This window comes from Monodon monoceros, unplaced genomic scaffold (genome assembly GCF_005190385.1).
Source record: "Monodon monoceros isolate NGI ecotype Baffin Bay Population unplaced genomic scaffold, NGI_Narwhal_1 Super_Scaffold_19, whole genome shotgun sequence".
NCBI classification, from domain to species: Eukaryota; Metazoa; Chordata; class Mammalia; order Artiodactyla; family Monodontidae; genus Monodon; species Monodon monoceros.
Genome location: NW_021703775.1, coordinates 8,093,663 through 8,115,002, shown reverse-complemented (window position 1 = coordinate 8,115,002; position 21,340 = coordinate 8,093,663). Strand labels below are relative to the sequence as shown.

Below are 21,340 nucleotides of genomic sequence, written 5' to 3'. Positions count from 1 at the left end.
CACAGCGGGATTCTCCACCTCCAGCAGGGCGGGGAGCTGGGGGAAGGAGCCTCAAGTAAAGAAAAAGGCAGCCGCCTTTCTCCCCAGGACCTCTGAAATCTGAGTGCCCATTGGCCCATTCCCAGAGGCGGAGCAGTCATCCTGCCCCACCTCATCTTGCAATTCCTGCTCAGCCCCTCCCAGCAACCATGCAGGCTTTGGAAGGCATCGTACAAAGATGCCTCCATTTTTCTGTTTGAGATTTTATTTATGCTCTTCTCACTTCTTGAAAGGCACTGAGCTACAGTTAAAGGTCCTTCCCATACACACTTTCAAAAATGTTGAGACCAGAGTAGAATTATAACAGTTGAGAGGTGAAAGATGGGAGGGAGGCAAATAACCTCAGAAAGATACTTCAGGTGAGCCTAAGGCATAGCCAAAAAAACCCCACAAACAAACAAAAAACAACCCGACAAGAGGCACACTTTTCCATAGCACTAAATTCCTAGAGAAGCTTGTAGGGCATTTGAATTGGGGCTTATGGCAACATAATGGTGTCTTTAATAGATACTTTTAGAACATATAATCTTCAAATGATCATTATTATATTAGCATTTTACAAAAGCCCTTGGCATATAATATTATAAACCCTGTCTCTGTGACAGCATTTCTATTTGAGTAAGAAACTCTTAGTATATAATTGTAGCTGGACCGTGTGTGTGTGAGCGTGTGTGTGTGTTTTCTGAGTTTCCATATACTCCGCGTGCCCTTGCTGCCACATTCCACCAGGCAGCCTCTTCTTTACTTTATTTCCATGTAGCACAGTGGAAAGCAGAGTGTGTTTGGCTGCAACTCTTTCTGACTGCTGTTCTCCCAAAGCCCAAGCCTTAGATTATATGGCAGGGAGAAATTCCCACTGCCCAGTGACTATCCTGCGCTTCCCGAAGTTCCCCATCTCCTAGTAATGAGGTGGGGTCATGTGACTTGCTCTGGCCAATGAGCTGTGAGTGGAAGCAAACGTATGACTGCATCAGTATAATTGTGTGTGTGTGTGTGTGTATATACGTGCGTATTAACATAAAATGTTTGCATTTGTTCTGTAAGTTGATTAAAAAATAACTCAATAACATACCTTGGAGATCTTTCTACATTATTACAAGTAAACTTATTTTTTTAAACTACTGTATTACAATGAGAATATACCATAATTTCAACTACTTCCTTATTGATGGACATTTAGATGATTTCCATTATTTTGCTGTCATAAAAACTCTTTTACATATTCTCAAGGAAACCAAGTGGAATGGCTTGGTAGAAAAGTATGTACTTTTACAGTTTTTTAAAAACTGATTTAAAAAATATTCTCTTAAATTCAAATTATTGGTATTTTACCTGGGATTTTCACAATTAGATTCGTCAGTGAGAATGTTGTAATTCGTTTAATGTTATCCTCTTCCTCTCTTTCCTCTTCCCTTCACTCCTCAAGAAGTGTGAGTATTGATCTAATTGGATCAGATTTCAGGATGCTGCTGGTGCCAAGGTTAGAGTGTGAAGGTGGCCACCAGGTGTGTTTCTCCCTCTGGCACTTAGCTCTTTCGCAAAGCGGAGAAGAGGGCAGCAAAACCAGAGCTTACCTCTTCTGGTGGGCAGAGCCTCTTCTCTCCTCCTCCCACCACATATTTGCCCCTCCAGGATTGGCAAGACGCCGGTAGAGAGATCTGAGCTTAGAAGGAGAGAGAGGCCCTAGCCTTGTGCCCAAGTCTTGTGCACACAAAGTGTTGCCAGGTCACCCTGCCCTAGGGTCAGAGGGCCCTAAAATGAGGAGATGTCTTATCTCCCATTGCCATTTCCAGTTTGTCTACTCCTCTCCTTAGGAACCACAAAACGAGGATGACTCGGCCAAGGTAAGATTCAGGCCCATTCCTGAATATCGCTTCCATGTGATCAAAATCTCATCCCAGGAGTGTTGGTTTTGCCAGCTTTTGGTGTAAGTATCTATTTTGAAGAGTGATTTAAAATTTTCAAGTGTTTGGGACTTCCTGCTTAGGTAAAATATTGTTCAAGTCTTAATTCAGCTATTGCGATATGACTGTAGACTCAAAGGCGTCCAGTTCATCGAAAAGCCACACTGAGTTGCAAAGGGGTTGATTAACAGGAAGTGTGGAAGGCAGAGGCAATTAGAAAATGGACCTGCTTTATGCCATTTAAAATTGAAATGTGTTCTGTTAAAAGCCCATTCAAGTCCAGTGAGGTTTTCATTGTGGCATTAATATCCGGTTCTAAGTGAATACTGTACAGCTGAGACAGCAGAACATTTCTTTTGCAGAAAGCTAAAGCCAGCAATTGACCATCACAGCACGTAATTACGAGGGTGGGGTGCTGAGGCAGGCTGCCCGGGTTCAGATTCTCCAGCCACCTTTTACTTGCTGAGTAGCCTTGGAGAAGTTGCTTGATCTTATGTCTCAGTTTCCTTGTCTGTCAAATGGGGATAATCATGGTATTTCCCTCCTGGAGTTTTTGTGAGGATTGAATGAAGTGATATATTTAAAGTGCTTAGAGCATTGTCTGGCATTCAAGAAATCCTAGCTATTATTTTTATTTTTATTTTTATTTTTTTGCGGTTCGCGAGCCTCTCACTGTTGTGGAGCACAGGCTCCGGACGCGCAAGCTCAGCGGCCATGGCTCACGGGCCCAGCCACTCCGCGGCATGTGGGATCTTCCCGGACCGGGGCACGAACCCGTGTCCCCTGCATCGGCAGGCGGACTCCCAACCACTGCGCCACCGGGGAAGCCCCTCTAGCTATTATTTTTAAATGTCGAGTAACAGTGAACATAGTAATTGTCAAGGGCAGAAGAGTTATCCTTAAAAGTCCTGTTCCTCATGGAAGATGTTAGGTTGAGAGCCGCAAGCCTACATTCACTCCTCAAACAAAGAACAGTGAATTGAAGAATATCACAATATATACAAATGTCTGTTTGGACTTTGCCCACCTCAGCTATCTCAGGCAGCCCCTGGGCGGCCAAACTCCCTGGACCAACAGTGCCGACCAATGTTCGACCAAGCACCTGATCCAGGTGCTCCACTCCCCACTTCCTCCTTTCTATTTGGGAATGCTACCGTGTAGCATTAACTCTCTCTCAGACTCTTTCTCATACATACATACAATTCTCTTGAATTAACATTCTAATTTTTCTCTGGTTCCAGTGTTTGTGGTGGGCTCAGGAAAATTGCTTTTCCTCCTTTTTATCATTTATCATCATCTTTGCCCCTCGCCCACCGAGATTCTAATCATGACCATAAGCCCGGCAGTGCCAGTGATGGGCTTGTTTAAGGAAAAGGAAGAACGATTCAACCTGAAAAGTAACCAGCACAAGGGTCAAATAACAATGTAAGGGCTGTCACAAGGCAGGAGGCAGTGCCAGGTGTGTGGCACTGACAACTGATTCTCTGAGTCTGGACAGGTGGAAAGAAATGATTGGGGCTGGTGTGTCCCCAAGGGTCAAGTGAAGACAGAGGAGCTTGAGCTCGCCCTGTAGGCCCTGGGCAGGTCTGTGGCTCCCAAGTTGTGGTAATCCTGGTGAAGGGGGTGTTGGAGTAAAGGCACGTGTGGTCAAAGGCAGGGACCAGGTTAGGCTCCCTGTTGGAGGGTTTGAGTTGTGGACAAAGAGGCTGAAAGTACAATACGGGCCCTGAATGATAAACTCAGGTTAGACATTACTTTAAGGATGGGAGTGAAATAATAAATGCCAATTACTGAGTTTGATGGTAGGATACAAAATATCTGTAAAATGTAAATTCAAAACAAACGTGCGACAGTTCAGTCCAATGGCATATCACAACTGTGCTAAAGGTATTCTTATGCCAGACCAGCAAACAAAAATGAGGTGAACCATCCTGTGGCTGGCTGAACTGAAGTCCATGTCAGCTTTGCAATACTTCAAAATGGCCTAAACTTCTGCTCACTTATCTGTCTACAGTTTAAATAATTAATATTTAACATTTCCTAAGAATTTATGCTTGTAGGCACATAAATGTAAATGACAGAAGCATAGAGTCATCTGCAGTGACTTGCATATAATTGGCAAGTGTCCCAGGGAAGGGAGAAGGCATGGGGTGAAGGTGGAGACAGGACGGCCTGGTGTGACAGCATGAGGCAGTGGGTTTGGCTCAGCGGATGCTGTGCGCTCCATCTCACCCACCTGACCCAGAAATATGAGTCTGGCAGGGTGTGGACAGCAGGGATTAAGGTGGCATTGGCAAACGTGGGCGTGGGCGTGGCCATTGTGCTACTTGCCTTCTGAACAGAATCTTCAGTACTGCTGAGTTTTTGTTTTTTGGGGGTGTGGTTGGCAGATGTCATTTGCAGGGCCAATGGTACACAATCTACTACCTTTGCATAATGATTTATGATCTGAGATCAAACCTTTCCGTACTTTTAAAGTTATAAAGGCATTAAAAGAATGTAGGAAAAGTAAACCCCTGTAGATGAAGTAGACTTTTCTGTCGAGGACAGAATTATTCAGTTCTAATATTAACTATGTTTTATTAGATCTTTGAGCCTACAAATAATCTGGTCACTTTTTGAGTTTTAAAATCTAAGGCACAGTTTAATATCCCAATACATATAGTAAAACAATTCTTGCCTGTGGGATCTCCTCTTAAGGATTTAAAGACGCTTTTCACAAGCACAGTTTTATTTCCGAGTGACTGAAAAATCACAGACGCATATTTTGAGCTCTTTGCTTACTCGTTAAGGTACAAATAAAGTAAGAGAAAATAATGCCTATAGGAATACTTATATCCAAAGATATGAGGAATTTTGGTAACTAAAGCGCCCTCCCCCGCCCCCCCCCCCACCAGTTGCAAATTTGCAAAACCGCAGCACACTGTCCTTCCAATCCGTCTGTCTCAGCTGGACCCGGTACCCAGTCCCGCACCGCCCCAAGGCGGAACCACCTGGGAGTCCCACCCGTTCTCCTCTGGCTCCGCCTCCACGGGGGCCGGCTCGGGAAGCCGCGCCTTGATTGGCGGTGTCCGAGCAACCGCGGCGACGCAGTGGTCAACAGGTCGCGCTCGGGTCACGGAGATATCGAAAAGCTGGAATCCTGTTGCGCCAAGCGCGGACCCTGCGCCCGCTTTTTCAACCAACAGGATGCGTGGCTTGCCTGTCCTCTCGGGCCAGACGGCGCCCCTAGCATGGGAGGGCGGCTGCTGAACAGGAATCGCCTTGTCATTCATCTGACAGGTTGCCTAGTAAGTGTGGGATACTATCCCCTCACGTCAGAACCTCTGAGGTGCCGAGGTTTCCAGCAAGCTGCGTAGGGAAACCTTGGGATCATACAGTTTCCGAGCTGGACTAGCCCCCGCTTACAGATGCGGAAAGAGGCCCAGAAAAGCGCAGCGACTTGCTCTGACTCACTTAACTAATTCCTACGAGGGTCAGACCCAGAAACAAGGAACCGACCCCTCCTATTTCAGAGCTCATTGCACCATACCTCACTCCCAGGGAAAGCTCGGTCGCTCTGGTAGAGAACCAGCTTAGAAAAGTTTTGTCTGTACTATAGGCCAGCAGTAATAAGGTGAAGCAGGTAGAGTTTTCCAAATATTTAAGCTGAATTAATGCATAATTAAGTCATGCACGGTCCCTCAACCTCTGACCATATAGGACCTGCTCTCTTAAGGCATCAGGACTTCCACAGGGGCTCACCGCAGGACAGCCCTGGGGCAGCTCTTGGCCTCCTAGAACCGGCACGCCCTAGCAGCCCCAGGCTGGCTGTACACGGAGCCCCTAGTTACCTTGGTTGGGACCTTTTGGACTGTGCCAGCTTAATCAACTTTATATTTTTTCCCCAAATTCTGCCTGCCCGACCCTGCCTTCAGCTCAGACTTTCACTTCTTTATTTATTTTTTCTTTTTTCCATTTATACTTTTTCTATTTAGGAAACCCCTTTCTATTTCCCCAAACTTTGGCTCTTGGGATAGCTTTTAAAACTTAGGGAAGCGCTCAACTGGGATTTGTTGTTTCTAACTTCTGGGTTCCTCTATATTGTAATAACCTCAGAAGAAGAAACTGAATTATAATAGTAATAATAATACCATAGTAATATCTGGGAAATGTCTGTTTAAAGAGACAGCTGTTTCCTGTCCTGAGAATCTTTGCCTTGTTTGAAGATCAGGATTCTCAGTAATTCTGAGTGATCAATTTAATTCAACTCAACACCTGTACAAAATACCTGCTGTATATCAGGCCCTTTGCTGAGGACATTCATGTAGTTTGTCCCTGTAGTCATTGAACCTTCTTTCAATCTAGGGAGGACAAACCTGAAGTGGCCAAGGCCATATGGGTGAAGTATCAAAGCAAAAACTAGGGCTTTCCCAGGGGGAGGATGCAGAAGGTTGGTGAGAGGATCTGGAGAGTCTTAACGAAGGAGCAGGTTTGGAAATGGGCCTTCAAGGCTAAGATTCCATGCAGGAGAATGACCTGAGAGCAGCTTAGATGTAGGAAAGCAGGAAGGCTGTGTGGAAGGGCTGCTTTGTCAGTTTACTTGACAACTTTGCTCTCGAAGGCTTCCTTGCTCTGACAGAGTAGCTCTTATCACATCTGTGTAAATGATCCCTTCTGTCGGAGGTGCCCTTTCTCTCCTTCCTTCTTTGTTTTCTCTGGATAAGTTCAACTTTCCAAGCTTTCATTTCCAACAAAATGGGTATTCTCAAGCTAAAAAGCCTGAAGGATCAAGATCTGAATTAGAATGACTCATGTAGGTTCTCTGATCCAGTAGAGCCAACCAGACTTAAAAAACAACTTTTATTTTAAAAAAAATCATTCGAATGCAAAAGAGACTGGGGCATACACCTTAGCTGGAGGATTCAGTTGTCTTTTGTTTGGAATTGAGAACACGTCCCTTTGGCTTAAAAACAAAAGCTATGACTCTTCTGAAATCTTCTTTAAGGTTCCAAATCCAGTTTAGTAGCCTTAGTAGGACAGTTTATGTAGCCGTGCTCCCTTTTTAACCTAGGGCCTGTAGCTTCCTCTAGTAAGAAGACTACAGGAGGTGGATGAATGTGTTTGAGAAGGAGAAAGATTAACTGGAAATGGTGAAATAGTGAGAAATATTCTGGGACTTCCTTTTTCTTGTTTCTGTAGGAAGCACTGGCCAAATTTAAAAGTTCTTCAGCTGGCAGTCTCTGTTGGGCAGATCTCAAAAAGAGTAGAAGCGTATTAGTCTGCCTTCCTTGCTCTTTTCATGTTCTGTGATTCTAAAGGAGGAGGAGCCCAAACTTCATAGCTCTGGGGACATGGTGGGTAAAAAGAGGCTTGGAGAGGGCTTCCCTGGTGGCGCAGTTGTTGAGAGTCTACCTGCCGATGCAGGGGACGCGGGTTCGTGCCCCGGTGCGGGAAGATCCCACATGCCGCGGAGCGGCTGGGCCCGTGAGCCATGGCCGCTGAGCCTGTGCGTCCGGAGCCTGTGCTCCGCGACGGGAGAGGCCACAACAGTGAGAGGCCCGTGTATCGCAAAAAAAAACAACAACAACAAAAGAGGATTGGAGAAAAAGTGGGTATATGAAACAAAGTACTAAAGGGTACTGACTTTTTTTTTTTTTAGGTTAAAAACATCCATGTATTAGCTCACAAACATGCAGTAATATAAAGGGTAATGACTTTTAAGGAATTTATTTGTACACAGTTCTTTCCAATACATCAAGTGCTCACCCACACGTAACTCATGTATTGCCACATTTGTTCCTTGCAGTGGACCTGGGAGTTAGGGTGTATTACCAATGTAGAGAGGAGGAATTGCTTGCCTGAAATGGCAGAATGGACCGACACAGAGTTTTCATTCTAAATCTTCCCACTCCTACGCGATGCTCTCCAAGATATTCTTGTAACATTCTCATCAAATTGAGCCCTTGTAGAAAGATCTTCACCAATAGCATGGGTTTGCGTACCTTTGGAATTCAACATATATGGACAATACAAATTCACATAAACCTTAAAATAGAAATCATTATCTTTAAAAACTTGAAAATGATAAGCCAGGAAGTTTATTGAGCCTGAGCTCTGATAATAAAGGTTAGTGCTCTGTCATCAGTGAGGACCCAGGAGCCCTGATGGACAGCGTGGACAGCAGTCTTACTGGAAGGAATCAGTAAGCTTGTACCGTAGGACCAGGCTGGAAGTCACTTATTGCCATGGCAGAGAGGTTAAGAAATGGCTTTGACTTCTGCCTCTGCTTTACTGGCTATGGGTCCTGAACAAGTTCTTTAAATTCTTGAAGCTTCCAATTCCTCAAAGGTAAGTGGGGTGATAGCAGTGGGTAACGGATACCGTGATGAAGAATTTGTGGGTAGTGTCTTTAAAACGCTCTGTTCCTGGCCAACAAATGGAAGTTGCTGCGGTTGGTTTCATTACTGTAAAGTTCACAGAACATAGACTCTGGAGTGGGTTAGAATCTCAGCTACATCCCCCACCAGCTGTGAGAACTGGGCAAGTTAGTTAAGCACTCTGTCTTGGTTTCCTCATCTGTATGATGGGAATAATAGTACTACCTACCTCATAAGGTTATTGTAAGGAAAAGTATATACTACACAGAACATATATAAAGTTAAATAAATGTTTGCTAATAATAATACTTCTAACTTCTTTTCACAAAACCTTCCCAGCGTGGGTCGGATTGATTTCTGTTTTACTGAATTTGCATGTCATAACACTGATACTTTCAGAAAATAGGGTTAGAGTTTTAGAAATGGGAAAAGCGAGTTTTTCCATTGTTGAAAATGTTACATTCCAGGGAAACACATTTATATGCATTGCACATTCTAGGTACAGAGGGAAGCAGAGGTTTCTACTCTTTCTCCAAGTCATCAGGCCCTGCCTGAAGTTGCAATGAGTGGGTTAAGATTACATTACAGTCAGGCTCCTCCTTCCCTGTGTGTGCATCAGCTATGTTTAGGCAGGTCTGGATCAGTTCAGTGTGTTGTATATTGCATTGAGTCTGGTTGGTCTCAGAACAGCTTGGCTACATGAGCCAGAACGTTTAAGTACAGCTTTCGAGTGAAGTCCCAGAGAATGAAACGTGGGAAGGTGAGTCCCTGTATTCTATCAGGGCTGAGCCTCTGTCTGGTTGCCCCCATGTCCCTAGCTCCCAGTTAGCCACTCCACCTGAGAAAAGGTTTGTTTCCTTTCAGCGTTTTATCCTCTTTATCCTCTTTGGAAGAGGAAGGTCAGGTGTGATTATAACTGGAATACTGATGTGTCATGAAGGTTCAGGAGCGAATGTTTATTTTCCAAAATGGAAGAGTTTTGTATTTTTCTGATTATAAAAGTAAATCTTGTCTTAGAAATGTTTAAGTAGTGTAAAAGTTTAAACAATATAGAAAAGGCAAAGACTACACGTGCTTCCACCACACAGAGAAAACTACTGTAAAAATTGGCACATATCTTTCTAGATGTTTTTCTGAGTGTCTGTGGGTATACACATGTAGACATTGAGTTTTATGGATACCTTTTAGCCATACATGTAGATATTTTCTTTGCCAACAAATATAGTTTGTATTATAATTTTCACCTGATAGAATTCCAGTGATGGTTGCACTGTAATTTATATTAAACCAATCCTTGGTTGATGTTAGATTGTTTCCAAGTTTTCGGGAAGTCTGATGTTGACAATTGCCCTTACAGGAGGTCCCTATGACTTAGATCCTAGCTCAGAGATGGATGTACCAGGCTCATCTTCCACCATCTCTGAGCAGCAGCTGCAGTGGCAAGAGGGACTGAGCAACGCCAGAACAGACTCGGCCAAGCAGAGTCTCATCTCTTCTGAGGAATGGCTTCAACTGCATGGGCTTAAGAGCAACAAATTGACCTTGAAACAGATTTTGTCACAGATTGGATTTCCACGTTGTGAAGGTATAATACTCACAGAGCAACACTGGCTGGAAAACCCAACCAGCATGCTGCCCTTTAGCCTTTGAGGAGGTTGCATCAGTTCTGAAGGTCCCTCAAAAGCACAGGTCTCTGAGTTTATTTTGATCTCACATCCTTATGGGTAAGAAAGGTTTGCGCACGGACCCCCAATATATGTATCAATATATTATTTAGATGTACAATCATCAACCCACATATTAAATATTAATAATGCTTAATTTCATTCTTTCTTCTTTTAAAGATGAAATAAGAAATAAATAGGAGTTATACCCCTTGTACCCGCAGATGTCTTGCTCACCCCCTGGCCTATGCAAACCCTTTTGGAGGCTATGGATTAGAACAATAGCTGTGTGTGGTTTCAGGGAGAACGTGCTATTTTCCTGTTGTGACCTGCCTGTTAATGGTCCAGTATTTTCTTAAATGTCTTAGTTAGAATGTTAGTTTTCAACTCCCAGGAGTACCGCCCTCCAACAGGGAGTATGGAAATGTGTGAGGGTTTTTTTGTTTTAAAGGACATGTTGACTTGAGTCGCTACTGAAATGTAGGGCCTGGGGACCAGAGATACTGAGTGTCTTACATTGTGTGATTGCCCACCCATTGGGACTGTGCTGGCCCACATTTCAGTAACACCCCGCCTGAGGGAAACACTCCTTTAGTCAGGGCAATTTTCATTACTAGGATTTTATTCTGAATTTGTCGATTAATCAATTAAACATATTTTTTGAGCAGCCGTTAATACTGTGTTTTTCACATTTTTCACCAGTTCCCTTGACAGCTTTGTTCCATGCTGGTAATAAGGAAGATCTAGGGGATGTGGGTGTTACAGACTGATCTGGGGGCCCATCCTAAGGGCAAGGCCTTGCTCTTCAGGGCTCAAGCTGTGCCTTCTTATTTATCCTTCCACAAAGGCTAGTACAGCCAACCCTGTACCATCTAAATACCTTTTAGATGTGGGGGAGTCTGCAAGAGTCAGGGTCTGTGGGATTCCTTTATAAAGAAACAAACTCATGTTTCAAATAATTATAACTCAGTCATTAATATTAGCAAAATAGGAATTCTTTATATTTTGTCAAGGAGTTTTCCATTTAAGATCATGAAGGATATTGCTCCGTAATTTTCGTTTCATGTCCTTGTTAGGTTTTGGCATCAGGGTTATGCTGGCCTTATAAAATGATGTGGAAGTATTCCCTTCTCCTCTGTGTTCTGGTGGTGTTCGTATATGATTAGTACTATTTCAACTTTAAATGTTTGATAGAACTCACCAGCAAAACTTATCTGAGCCTGGAGTTTATAGGAAAAGTTTCATAAGAAATTCAGTTTCTGTAATTGACGTAGAACTATTCAGGTTTTCTGTTTCATCATGTCAGTTTTGGAAAGTTGTGTTTTTCAAGAAATTTGTCCCTTTCATGAATATTTTCTAATATATTGGCAAAACATTGTTCAAAATATTCCCTTAACATTTTTTAAATACCTGTAGAATCAGTAGTGATGTTCCCTCTTGATATTGATAATTTGTGTTTTCTCTCACTTTTCTTGATAAGTCTTGTTAGGGGTATATCATACCTCTTTTCAAAGAATCAAATTTGGGGTTTGTTGATTTTTTTTTTCTATCCCTTGTTTTCTATTTCATTGATATCTGCTTTGATATTTATTATTTATTTCCTTCTACTTACTTTGAGTTTAACTTGCATTTCTTTTTCTATTTTAAGGTGGAAACGTAGATAATTGATCTTAAATCTTTCTTCTCTTCTCATATAGGTATTTAAAGTTATAAGTATTCCTCTAAGCATTGCTTAGGCTGAATCGCAGACATCTTGATAGGTGGTGTTTTCATTATTATTGAGTTTAAAGTATTTATTTCCTCTTTTTCTTAGATTCATATTCTTAGATTTCTTAGATTCATAATCTTTTTTCTTAGATTCATGTTTTTTAAGAAATGCGTTTAATTTCCAAATATGTTAGGACTTTTAAAGATATCTTTTTTGTAGTTGGATTTCTAATTCACTTCTATTGAGGTCAGAGAGCATCTCTTAGTCTTTGAAATTGACTGACATTTAACTTATGGCCCAGCATGTATCTTGCTGCACATTTCATACATGCTTGAAAACAATGTGTATTCTGCAGTTGTTAGGTGGTATCTATAAAGGTTAATTAGGTCAAGATGCTTGATAGTATTGTAGAGATGTTCTGTCTTCAGTGTTTTTTTTTTTCTAGTGGATTTGTCCATTTCTCCCTTTAGTTCTGTCAGTTTTGTTCGTGTAGTTTGAAACTCTAAATGCATACACATTTAAGATTTTCATATCTGTCTGATGAATTGGCAAATTTTAATAATTTTGAAATGTCCATCTTTATATCACACGGTAGTCCTTGTTTTGACATTTACTTTGTCTAATATTAATATAACCACTACAGCTTCCTCGTGCTTCATTTTTACATGGCATATATGTTTAGACTCTTCACTTACAGATTATCTGTACTCTCTGTCTTTAAAGAGTGCCCCTTTAACCCAGTTTCATAATCTGTCTTTTAATTGTAGTTTGGGTCTCTACATTTAATGTAGTAATTGACTCAGTGAGATTTAGGTTTACCATTTCACTGTTTGTTTTCCATTTGTCCCATCACTTTCTTTCCCCTCTGTTTCTCCTTTCCTGACCTCTTTTGGGTACATTGAATATTTTTGTATTTCATTTAATTCCATTTTCATTTTCCATTTGAATTGCAATAGGATTTTAAGGTATACCATTTTTTAAAAAATTAAGTTTTTAAAAAATTTTTTATTTATTTTATTTTTGGCTGTGTTGGGTCTCCATTGTGGTGCGCGGGCTTCTCATTGCGGTGGCTTCTCTTGTTGTGGAGCATTGGCTCTAGGCACGCAGGCTTCAGTAGTTGTGGCACACAGCCTCAGTAGTTGTGGTGCACGGGCTCAGTAGTTGTGGTGCACAGGCTTAGTTGCTCCACGGCATGTGGGATCCTCCCAGACAAGGGCTCGAACCTGTGTCCCCTGCATTGGCAGGCAGATTCTTAACCACTGCGCCACCAGGGAAGCCCAAGGTATACCTTTTTGCATTGCATTTTCAGTGGTTGCTCTAGTGATTATATCCATAACTTGTCACGGTCTGGTAAAAGTTAGCTTTGCACTACTTCATGTAAAATGTAAGACTCTTATAACAGTATAGCTCCACTTATCCCCCACACCTGTCCTTGGTGTTATTGTTTTAGTATATTTTATTTTTACATATATCATAAACCTCACAATCCAGTGTTATAATTATTGCTTTAAAAAGTCATTTGTGTTTTAAAGAAATTGAGTGGGAAAAAATATATATCTTTGAAATTGACTGACATTTAATTTATGGCCCAGCATGTATCTTGCTGCACAGATATACATGTATATCTCTGCACAGGTGATGAGATCCAATTTGTTTTTTTTCTTGTATAGATCTTGCTAAGTCTCAGAGTTTTTCTCCCCCCTTTTCTTCCTGAAACTTTTATGATTTTACACCCTACATTTAGCCTGTGATTAATTTATTTTTTGTATAAGGTTGATTTTTTGGGACTATGGATATCCAATTTCTCCAGCAACTTTTATTGAAAAGACTATCCTTTCTCTTTTGAATTGCTTTTCTATCTTTGTTAAAAATTAGCTGGTTGTACTTATATGGGGCTATTTCTGGGTCCTCTGTTTTGTTCTATTTATCTGTATGTCTGTCTCTCCACCAAACCCCATACTCTTGATTACTATAATTATATAATGTCTTGACATTGGGTAGACTGATTCCTCCCTCTTTATTCTTTTTTCACAATTGTCTTAACTACTACTCTATTTTCTTTGCCTTTCCATATAAATTTTAGAATAACCATGTCTGTCTACAAAAATATTGCTGGGATTTTGATAGGAATTGCATTAAACCAGTATATCAATTTAAGGAGAATTGGCATCTTTACTATGTTGAGTCTTTCAGTCCATGAATATGGAGTATCTCTTCATTTATTTACATCTTTGATTTCCTTCAACACCTGTCTTGTAATTTTCAGTGTACAAGCATTGGACATGTTTTGTTAGATTTACTGCGTATTTCATTTTTCTGAGCAATTATAAGTGAAACTGTATTTTTGATTTTGGTTTCCACATGTTCATTGCTAGTATGTAGGAATATGGTTGATTTTTTAATGTTGATCTTCTATCCAGTGAACTTATTGAACACACATATTAATTCTACGAGGTTTTCTTTGGTTGTTGTTGATTCCTTGGGATTTCTAGGTAGACCATCATGTCACCTCCAAATAGGGAAGTTTTTTTTTTTTTTCGGTACGCGGGCCTCTCACTGTTGTGGCCTCTCGTGTTGCGGAGCACAGGCTCCGGACGCGCAGGCTCAGCGGCCATGGCTCACGGGCCCAGCCGCTCCGTGGCACGTGGGATCTTCCCGGACCGGGGCACAAACCCGTGTCCCCTGCATCGGCAGGCGGACTCTCAACCACTGCACCACCGGGAAAGCCCAATAGGGAAGGTTTTTATTCTTCCTTTCTGATCTATATGCCTTTTATTTCCTTGTCTTGCCGTGATGGCTAGAACTTGCAGTATTAGGTTGAATAGAAGTGGTAAGAGTAGACATCCTTACCTCATTTCAGATCTTAGGAGAAAGCTTTCAGTCTTTAACCATTAAGTATGATGTTAGGTTTTTTGGTAGATTAAAAAAAAAAATCAAGTTAAGGAAGGTCCCTTATATTTCTAGTTTTCTGAGAGCTTTTATCATGAATGGGTGTTAGATTTTGTCAAATGCTTTTTCTGTGTCAGTTGAAAGGTTCATGTGATTTTTCTTCCCTAGCCTGTTAATTTGCTTGATTATATTGATTTTTGAATATTGAACCAGCCTTGTATCCTGGAATAAACATGACTCCATCATGTTGTATAATTTTTTTTATACTATATATTGCTGAATTCTACTTGCTAATTTTGTGTTAAGGAGTTTTGCATCTATATTCATGAAGGATATTTGTCTGTAGTTTCTCTTTTTTTATACTGCCTTTGTCAGATTTTGGTATCAGGGTAATGCTGGCTTCATAAAATGAGTTGGGAAATGTTCCCTTATCTTCTATATTCTGGAAAATATTGTATAGAATTTAATTCTTTCTGTGTTCAGTAGAATTATCCAGGGAACCTATCCAAGCCTGGGGATTTCTTTTTCTAGAAGTTTTTAAATTACAAATTTCTTTCCTTAATAAGGTATAGGACTATTCAAATGATCTATTTTGTATTGAGTGAGTTGTGGTAGTTTGCGTTTTTTGAGGAATTGATTCATTTCATCTAAGTTGTTTAATTTATGTGTGCAGAGTTGTTTGTAGTATTCCATTATTCTTTTGATTCTGTAGGGTTTTAAGTGATAGTCCCTGTTTCATTCCTGGTATCAATAATTCATGTCTTCTCTCTCTTTTTTTTTTTTTTTTTTTTTTTTTTTTTTGCGGTACACGGGCCTCTCACCGTTGTGGCCTCTCCCGTTGCGGAGCACAGGCTCTGGACGCGCAGGCTCAGCGGCCATGGCTCACGGGACCAGCCGCTCCGCGGCATGTGGAATCCTCCCGGACTGGGGCACGAACCCATGTCCCCTGCATTTGCAGGCGGACTCTCAACCACTGCGCCACCAGGGAAGCCCTTCTCTCTTTTTTTTAAAATTAATTTATTTTATTTATTTTTGCTGTGTTGGGTCTTCATTTCTGTGCGAGGGCTTTCTCCAGTTGCGGCAAGCGGGGGCCACTCTTCATCGCGGTGCGCGGGCCTCTCTTTTTGTGGAGCACAGGCTCCAGAAGCACAGGCTCAGCAGTTGTGGCTCATGGGCCTGGTTGCTCTGCGGCATGTGGGATCCTCCCAGACCAGGGCTCGAACCAGTGTCCCCTGCATTAGCAGGCAGATTCTCAACCACTGTGCCACCAGGGAAGCCCTATGTCTTCTCTCTTTTCATCTTTGTCAGTCTTGCTAGGGGTTTGTCAATTTTATTGATCTTATTAAAATACCAGTTTTTAATTTAATTGATTTTCTCTATTTTTCTTTGTTTAATTTCATTGATTTCTGCCTTGATCTTTATTATTTACTTCTGCATGCTTTGGATTTTATTTTGCTCTTCTTTTTCTAGTTTCTTCAGGTGGGACCTTTAGATTATTGTTCTGGGACTTTTCAGCTCTTCTTGTGTCAGGATTTAGTGCTATAAATTTCTCTCTTGAGACTGCTTGAGCTGTGTCCCTCAAATTTTCATATGTTGTATTATCATTTCATTTCATTATCAATTCATTTTATTGTATATCATTTCAGTTAAGAAAGTATTTTTTATTTCTGTTGAGACTTCTTTGATTCAAGGACTTTTTTTTTTTTTTTTTAGAAGCATGTTATTTAGTTTCCAAGAGTTTGGAGATTTCTCTCATCTTTTAAAAATTTTTTTTCTCTTTTTAATTTCTATTTTAACTTTTTTTTTTTTCAAACCCTTGTGTCGAGGGCTGACTTTCAATAGATCGCAGTGAGGGAGCTGCTCTGCTACATAAGAAACCCCGACCCAGAATCTCTTATCTTTTTGTTATTGATTTCTAGTTTGTTCCCACTGTGGACAGAGAACATACTCAGTTTCAATTCTTTTAAATTTTTCGAGGTTTGTTTTCTAGCCCTGGATATGGTTTACCTTGGTATATATTCTGTGGTACTTGAATGTGTATTCTTCTGTTGTTGTATGGAGTATTTTTTAAAATAAATGCCAATTAGATCCTGTTTATTCTTGCTGATTTTCTGTTTAGTTATTCTATCAATTGTTGACAGGAGTGATATTGAAATCTCCAACTATAATTGTGGATTTGTCTGTTTCTACTTTCAGTTCTATCAGTTTTTATTTTACATATTTGCTGCTCTGTTGTTTGGTGCATGTACGTTTAGAATTGCAAAGTCTTCCTGGTGGATTGACACTTTTATAATTATATAATGTTCTCCTCTATCCTTAGTAATATTCTTTCCTCTGTAGTTTACTTTTTTTACATTATATGGCCAATCCTGCTTTCTTTTTTTTAAATATTTACATGACTTATCTTTTTTGTCCTTTTACTTTTAACTTATACATCATTATATTTGAAGCAGGTTTTTATAGACACCTTATTATTGGGTCAGTTTTTAAATCCTCTTTGCCAATCTCTTTTAATTGTTGTATCTAGACCAATTATATTAAATGTAATTATATGTTAGAGTTTGTTTGACATTTTATTTTTTGTTTTCTGTTGTTTTCCTCTGTTTTCCATTTATTTCTTTTTCTTGCCTATCTTTGGGTTACTTAAACATTTTTCAGAATTTAAAAAAATTTATCTATAGTATTTTTTGAGTATCTCTTCACACAGCTCTTTTAGTGGTTGTGCTAGGTATTACATTATAAATATGTAACTTATCAAAGTCTACTGGTGTCAGCATTTTATCAGTTTGAATGAAGAATGGTAACTATTTCCCTTTATGTCCCTTTAATCTCATTTATAATATGCTTTATTGTTTTTCTTCATACATTGAGAATCACATTAGGCTGTACTATACTTTTTAATTCAACCATCAAGCAATTTAGAAAATTCAAGAAGAGAAATCTGTTTTATTTACACATATTTATGCTTACTGTGTTCTTCCTTCCTGATGTTTCAAGGTTCTTTCTTTTATTGTCTCCTTCCTGTTTATAGAACTTCCTTTATTTATTCTGTAAGAATAGCTCTGCTGGCAACATTTTTTTTTTCTTTGTCTGACAATATCTTTATTTCTTCTTCATTCCTGAAGAATAATTTCACCAGATATAAGATTTGGGGTTGACAGTTCTTTTCTTTCAGCACTTAAAAGACATTGTGCCACTTCCTTCTGGCCTCTGTGATTTCTGATGAGAAATCCACTGTCATTAGAATTGATTACCTATATTAGTATGTAAATGTTTTTACCCTAATGTTTCTTTATTCAGTTCATTACATCTCCTTTTTTTTTTTTTTTTTTTTTTTGCGGTACGCGGGCCTCTCGCTGTTGTGGCCTCTCCCGTTGCGGAGCACAGGCTCCGGACGCGCAGGCTCAGTGGCCATGGCTCACGGGCCCAGCCGCTCCGCAGCATGTGGGATCTTCCCGGACCGGGGCACGAACCCGTGTCCCCTGCATCGGCAGGCGGACTCTCATCCGCTGCGCCACCTGGGAAGCCCTACATCTCCTTTATACACTTTCATATCATGTCCTCATTTTTAATCTCTTACAAGAATTTATGCATTTTACATCTGTTGATATTTATCATATTGGAAGTTAAAACTAAAACCCTTAAAAATATTTATTAATTCATTTAAAAGTAACAAACCCATTATATGTTAACATAACATTTTTAAGAAAAAAATGTTTTTTAAAATAAAAATGGTAGTGAGAAGAGTGGCACTGTTTTACATTTTTGCAAATCCCTTTAATATTTGTCCCAATAGAAAACAGCTAGATTCTCATATCTGCTTTTTAAAAAATAACAGCTTTATTGAGATGTAATTCACATACTATACGATTCACCCATTTAAAGTGTGCAATTCAATATTTACAGATATGTGCAACCATCATCACAGTCAACTTTAGAACATTTTCATCACTGCAGAAAGAAACCGTGTACTTCTTAGCTATGCACCCTGCCCATCAGACCCCAGCCCAAAGCAGTCTACTTTCTGTCTCTATAGATTTTCTTGTTCTGGACATTTTATATAAATGGAGTCATATAATATGTGGTGTTTTGTGACTGACATCTTTTACTTTAAAAAAAATTAATTAATTTTTGGCTGAGTTGGGTCTTCGTTGCTGCGCGTGGGCTTTCTCTAGTTATGGCGAGTGGGGGCTACTCTTCACTGCGGTGCGTGGTCTTATTACGGTGGCTTCTCTTGTTGTGGAGCATTGGCTCTAGGCACGCAGGCTTTAGTAGTTGTGGCACACGGGCTCAGTAATTGTGGCTTGCAGGTTCTAGAGCGCAGGCTCAGTCGTTGTGGTGCACGGGCTTAGTTGCTCCACGGCATGGGGGATCTTCCCGGACCAGGGCTCGAACCCGTGTCCCCTGCATTGGCAGGCGGATTCTTAACCTCTGCACCACCAGGGAAGTCCCTGACATCTTTCACTTAATGTGATGTTTTTAAGATTCATCCATGTTGTAGCATGTACCAGAACTTTATTCATTTTATGGCCAAATAAAATCAGGAGATGAATTGTATGGATATTCCACAGTTTGTTTATCCACTTACCAGTTGATGGGTGGAGAGCTGATTCTTATTCTAGCAAGCGGTTAACTTGGTTGGACTCAAACTCCAAACTCTGCCTCCCTTATTAAATGAATGCAAATCTCACCAATTTCCTTTTTTCAAGGATTAATGCTACTCCAGTTTCTGCCTGTTCTTGATTGCTCTCCAGTGCCTTCAAGTAGTTATTTTAATATTTTGTCCAGGGCTTATAATTTTTTTCTGTGTGAGAGTTAGCCAATAAAATCTACTTCACCATTATTGGATGGGGAATTCATAATGCCTTAATTTTAATTGGCTTTTAATTTAATTTTAATACAGCTATGGAGCCTTATATAGATTCATCTTCTTCAATTCTCAGAAAATAGCCCTCCCTCCTGACTCCAGATAAATGTCTTAGGTAAAGAGAGAATGCTGCTGGTGATTTGACGCTGCTCTGTAGATGTCAGTCAAGATGTTGAAATCAGGGGCTTCCCTGGTGGCGCAGTGGTTGAGAGTCTGCCTGCCGATGCAGGGGACACGGGTTCGTGCCCCGGTCCGGGAAGATCCCACATGCCGCGGAGCGGCTAGGCCCGTGAGCCATGGCCGCTGAGCCTGTGCGTCCGGAGCCTGTGCTCTGCAACGGGAGAGGCCACAACGGTGAGAGGCCCGCATACTGCAAAGAAAAAAAAAAAAAAAAGATGTTGAAATCTTAGAAATGAAGATTTTAAAGATTGAGAGATTTATTGAGTGAGGTTATTGCTGATGGGATTCAAGTATCCATTCTTTGCTCTTTACTATTATGGACATTGAACTTCAGGACTTGTGAATTTTATCATTCCTGGTGATTTGGGACCAAACCTGGTCTCTAAAATTCAGCCTTGCCCCTTCTGCCTTTCCCAAGTAGGCCGTGATCCTGCCTCCCTAGAAAGGCAAAGGAAAGGAAGTGTTGGATCGAAGAGTACCACCACTCTCTCTACCACCTTTGAGACTTAATAATACTAACAATAACAGCAACAATAAAATAATTATCACAATAAAACAGCTCCATGAAGCCTTACCTCATCTCTGTCCTGCCAAGTCATAATTAGTCCTTGAAAGCTTCTGTTCGTTCTGCGAAGGAGTAAACATATGTTTCAGGAAGCACTGTACTCCCATTCTGTAAGCACTGTGTCTAGCGCATAGCGGTGCTCAATGAGTGTTTATGGGGTGGATGTTGAACAGCTGAGCATATGCTCTGAGAAGAAAGTGGTCTTGACATCCTGTATGAGTGTTCTGACTCTATTCCCTACTTGCTTCATCTCACTCATTTATTCATGAATCCCCACTCGAGGGAACAGTAGATAATATCTAAGTTTAATTTTTAAAATTCTGAAAACTAAGCCCAAGTCCTGAATAAAAGATCTCCGGAATTAAACACAGTTTCTATGTCATCTTTCTGACCCCTGCCTTAATCATTCTGGACAAAAGAACCAAGAGACCAAGAAACAAACCCTGTTCTTCCTCCCCATTCATTCATGCATCACAGGATTTCACATGTCGTAAACAGTCACATTTATCATAGCACCTAGAAATACTTTATTATCTAGAACAGAATACTAAGCATCACGGATTATTGGTGTCCCTGGGGATATAATCTGATGTCAGAGAATAGCATTTTGAAATAAAAATGTCTTGATAATGTACCATTTTGACTGCTTTTCTTTATAAACATGCAGATTATGTGACGTCTCTGGGGAGACTTGTGGCTTCCCGGTATGCAGATGGCCTGTTTCCACGGATCTACACAACGGAAGATGGCAGAGTGTACAATGTAAGTCGGAGTTCCCTCGATGGCCAGGTCCTGGGACATGCTACTGAGGTCTACATGGACAGGCAGGCAGGCCAAGGCCTTATCAGGGCTGGAGGATTTCTTCTGTGTGTAGACAGTGGTGAATGTCAAGGCCCAGGAACTGGGGAGAGAAGCACTTGACCCATTAGAGATGAGAGCAGAAAGGTCTTGACCGGAGGTGAAAACCTTTGCATATCAACACTTTGTTTTGCCTGGAAAATAAAGAAAGCAGTATGACAGAAGTTAGCTGAAAGGCAAGCACAAGCTGCTGTTATCTGGTAGATGCTCTAGGAATAGAGGACCCCTGATGCAGGTAGTAGTGGACAGAGATTGAGTGGCACCTGTTACTGGAGTCCTTCATTCCCAGCAATTCAACACGTGATTC

At 40.7% G+C, this 21,340-nt stretch overlaps 1 protein-coding gene across 1 annotated transcript in view; it reads left to right on the top strand.

The window, feature by feature from the left end:
* The first annotated feature begins 5,094 nt into the window (after window positions 1-5,094).
* VWA3B (von Willebrand factor A domain containing 3B) overlaps window positions 5,095-21,340 on the top strand; it is a 210,169-nt gene continuing 193,923 nt past the window's right edge. The window contains exons 1-3 of the mRNA XM_029231383.1: window positions 5,095-5,233; window positions 9,660-9,887; window positions 20,843-20,937. Coding sequence (XP_029087216.1) covers window positions 9,692-9,887; window positions 20,843-20,937 — 291 coding nt within the window. The 5' untranslated portion in view covers window positions 5,095-5,233; window positions 9,660-9,691. The remainder of the gene's footprint in view (window positions 5,234-9,659; window positions 9,888-20,842; window positions 20,938-21,340) is intronic.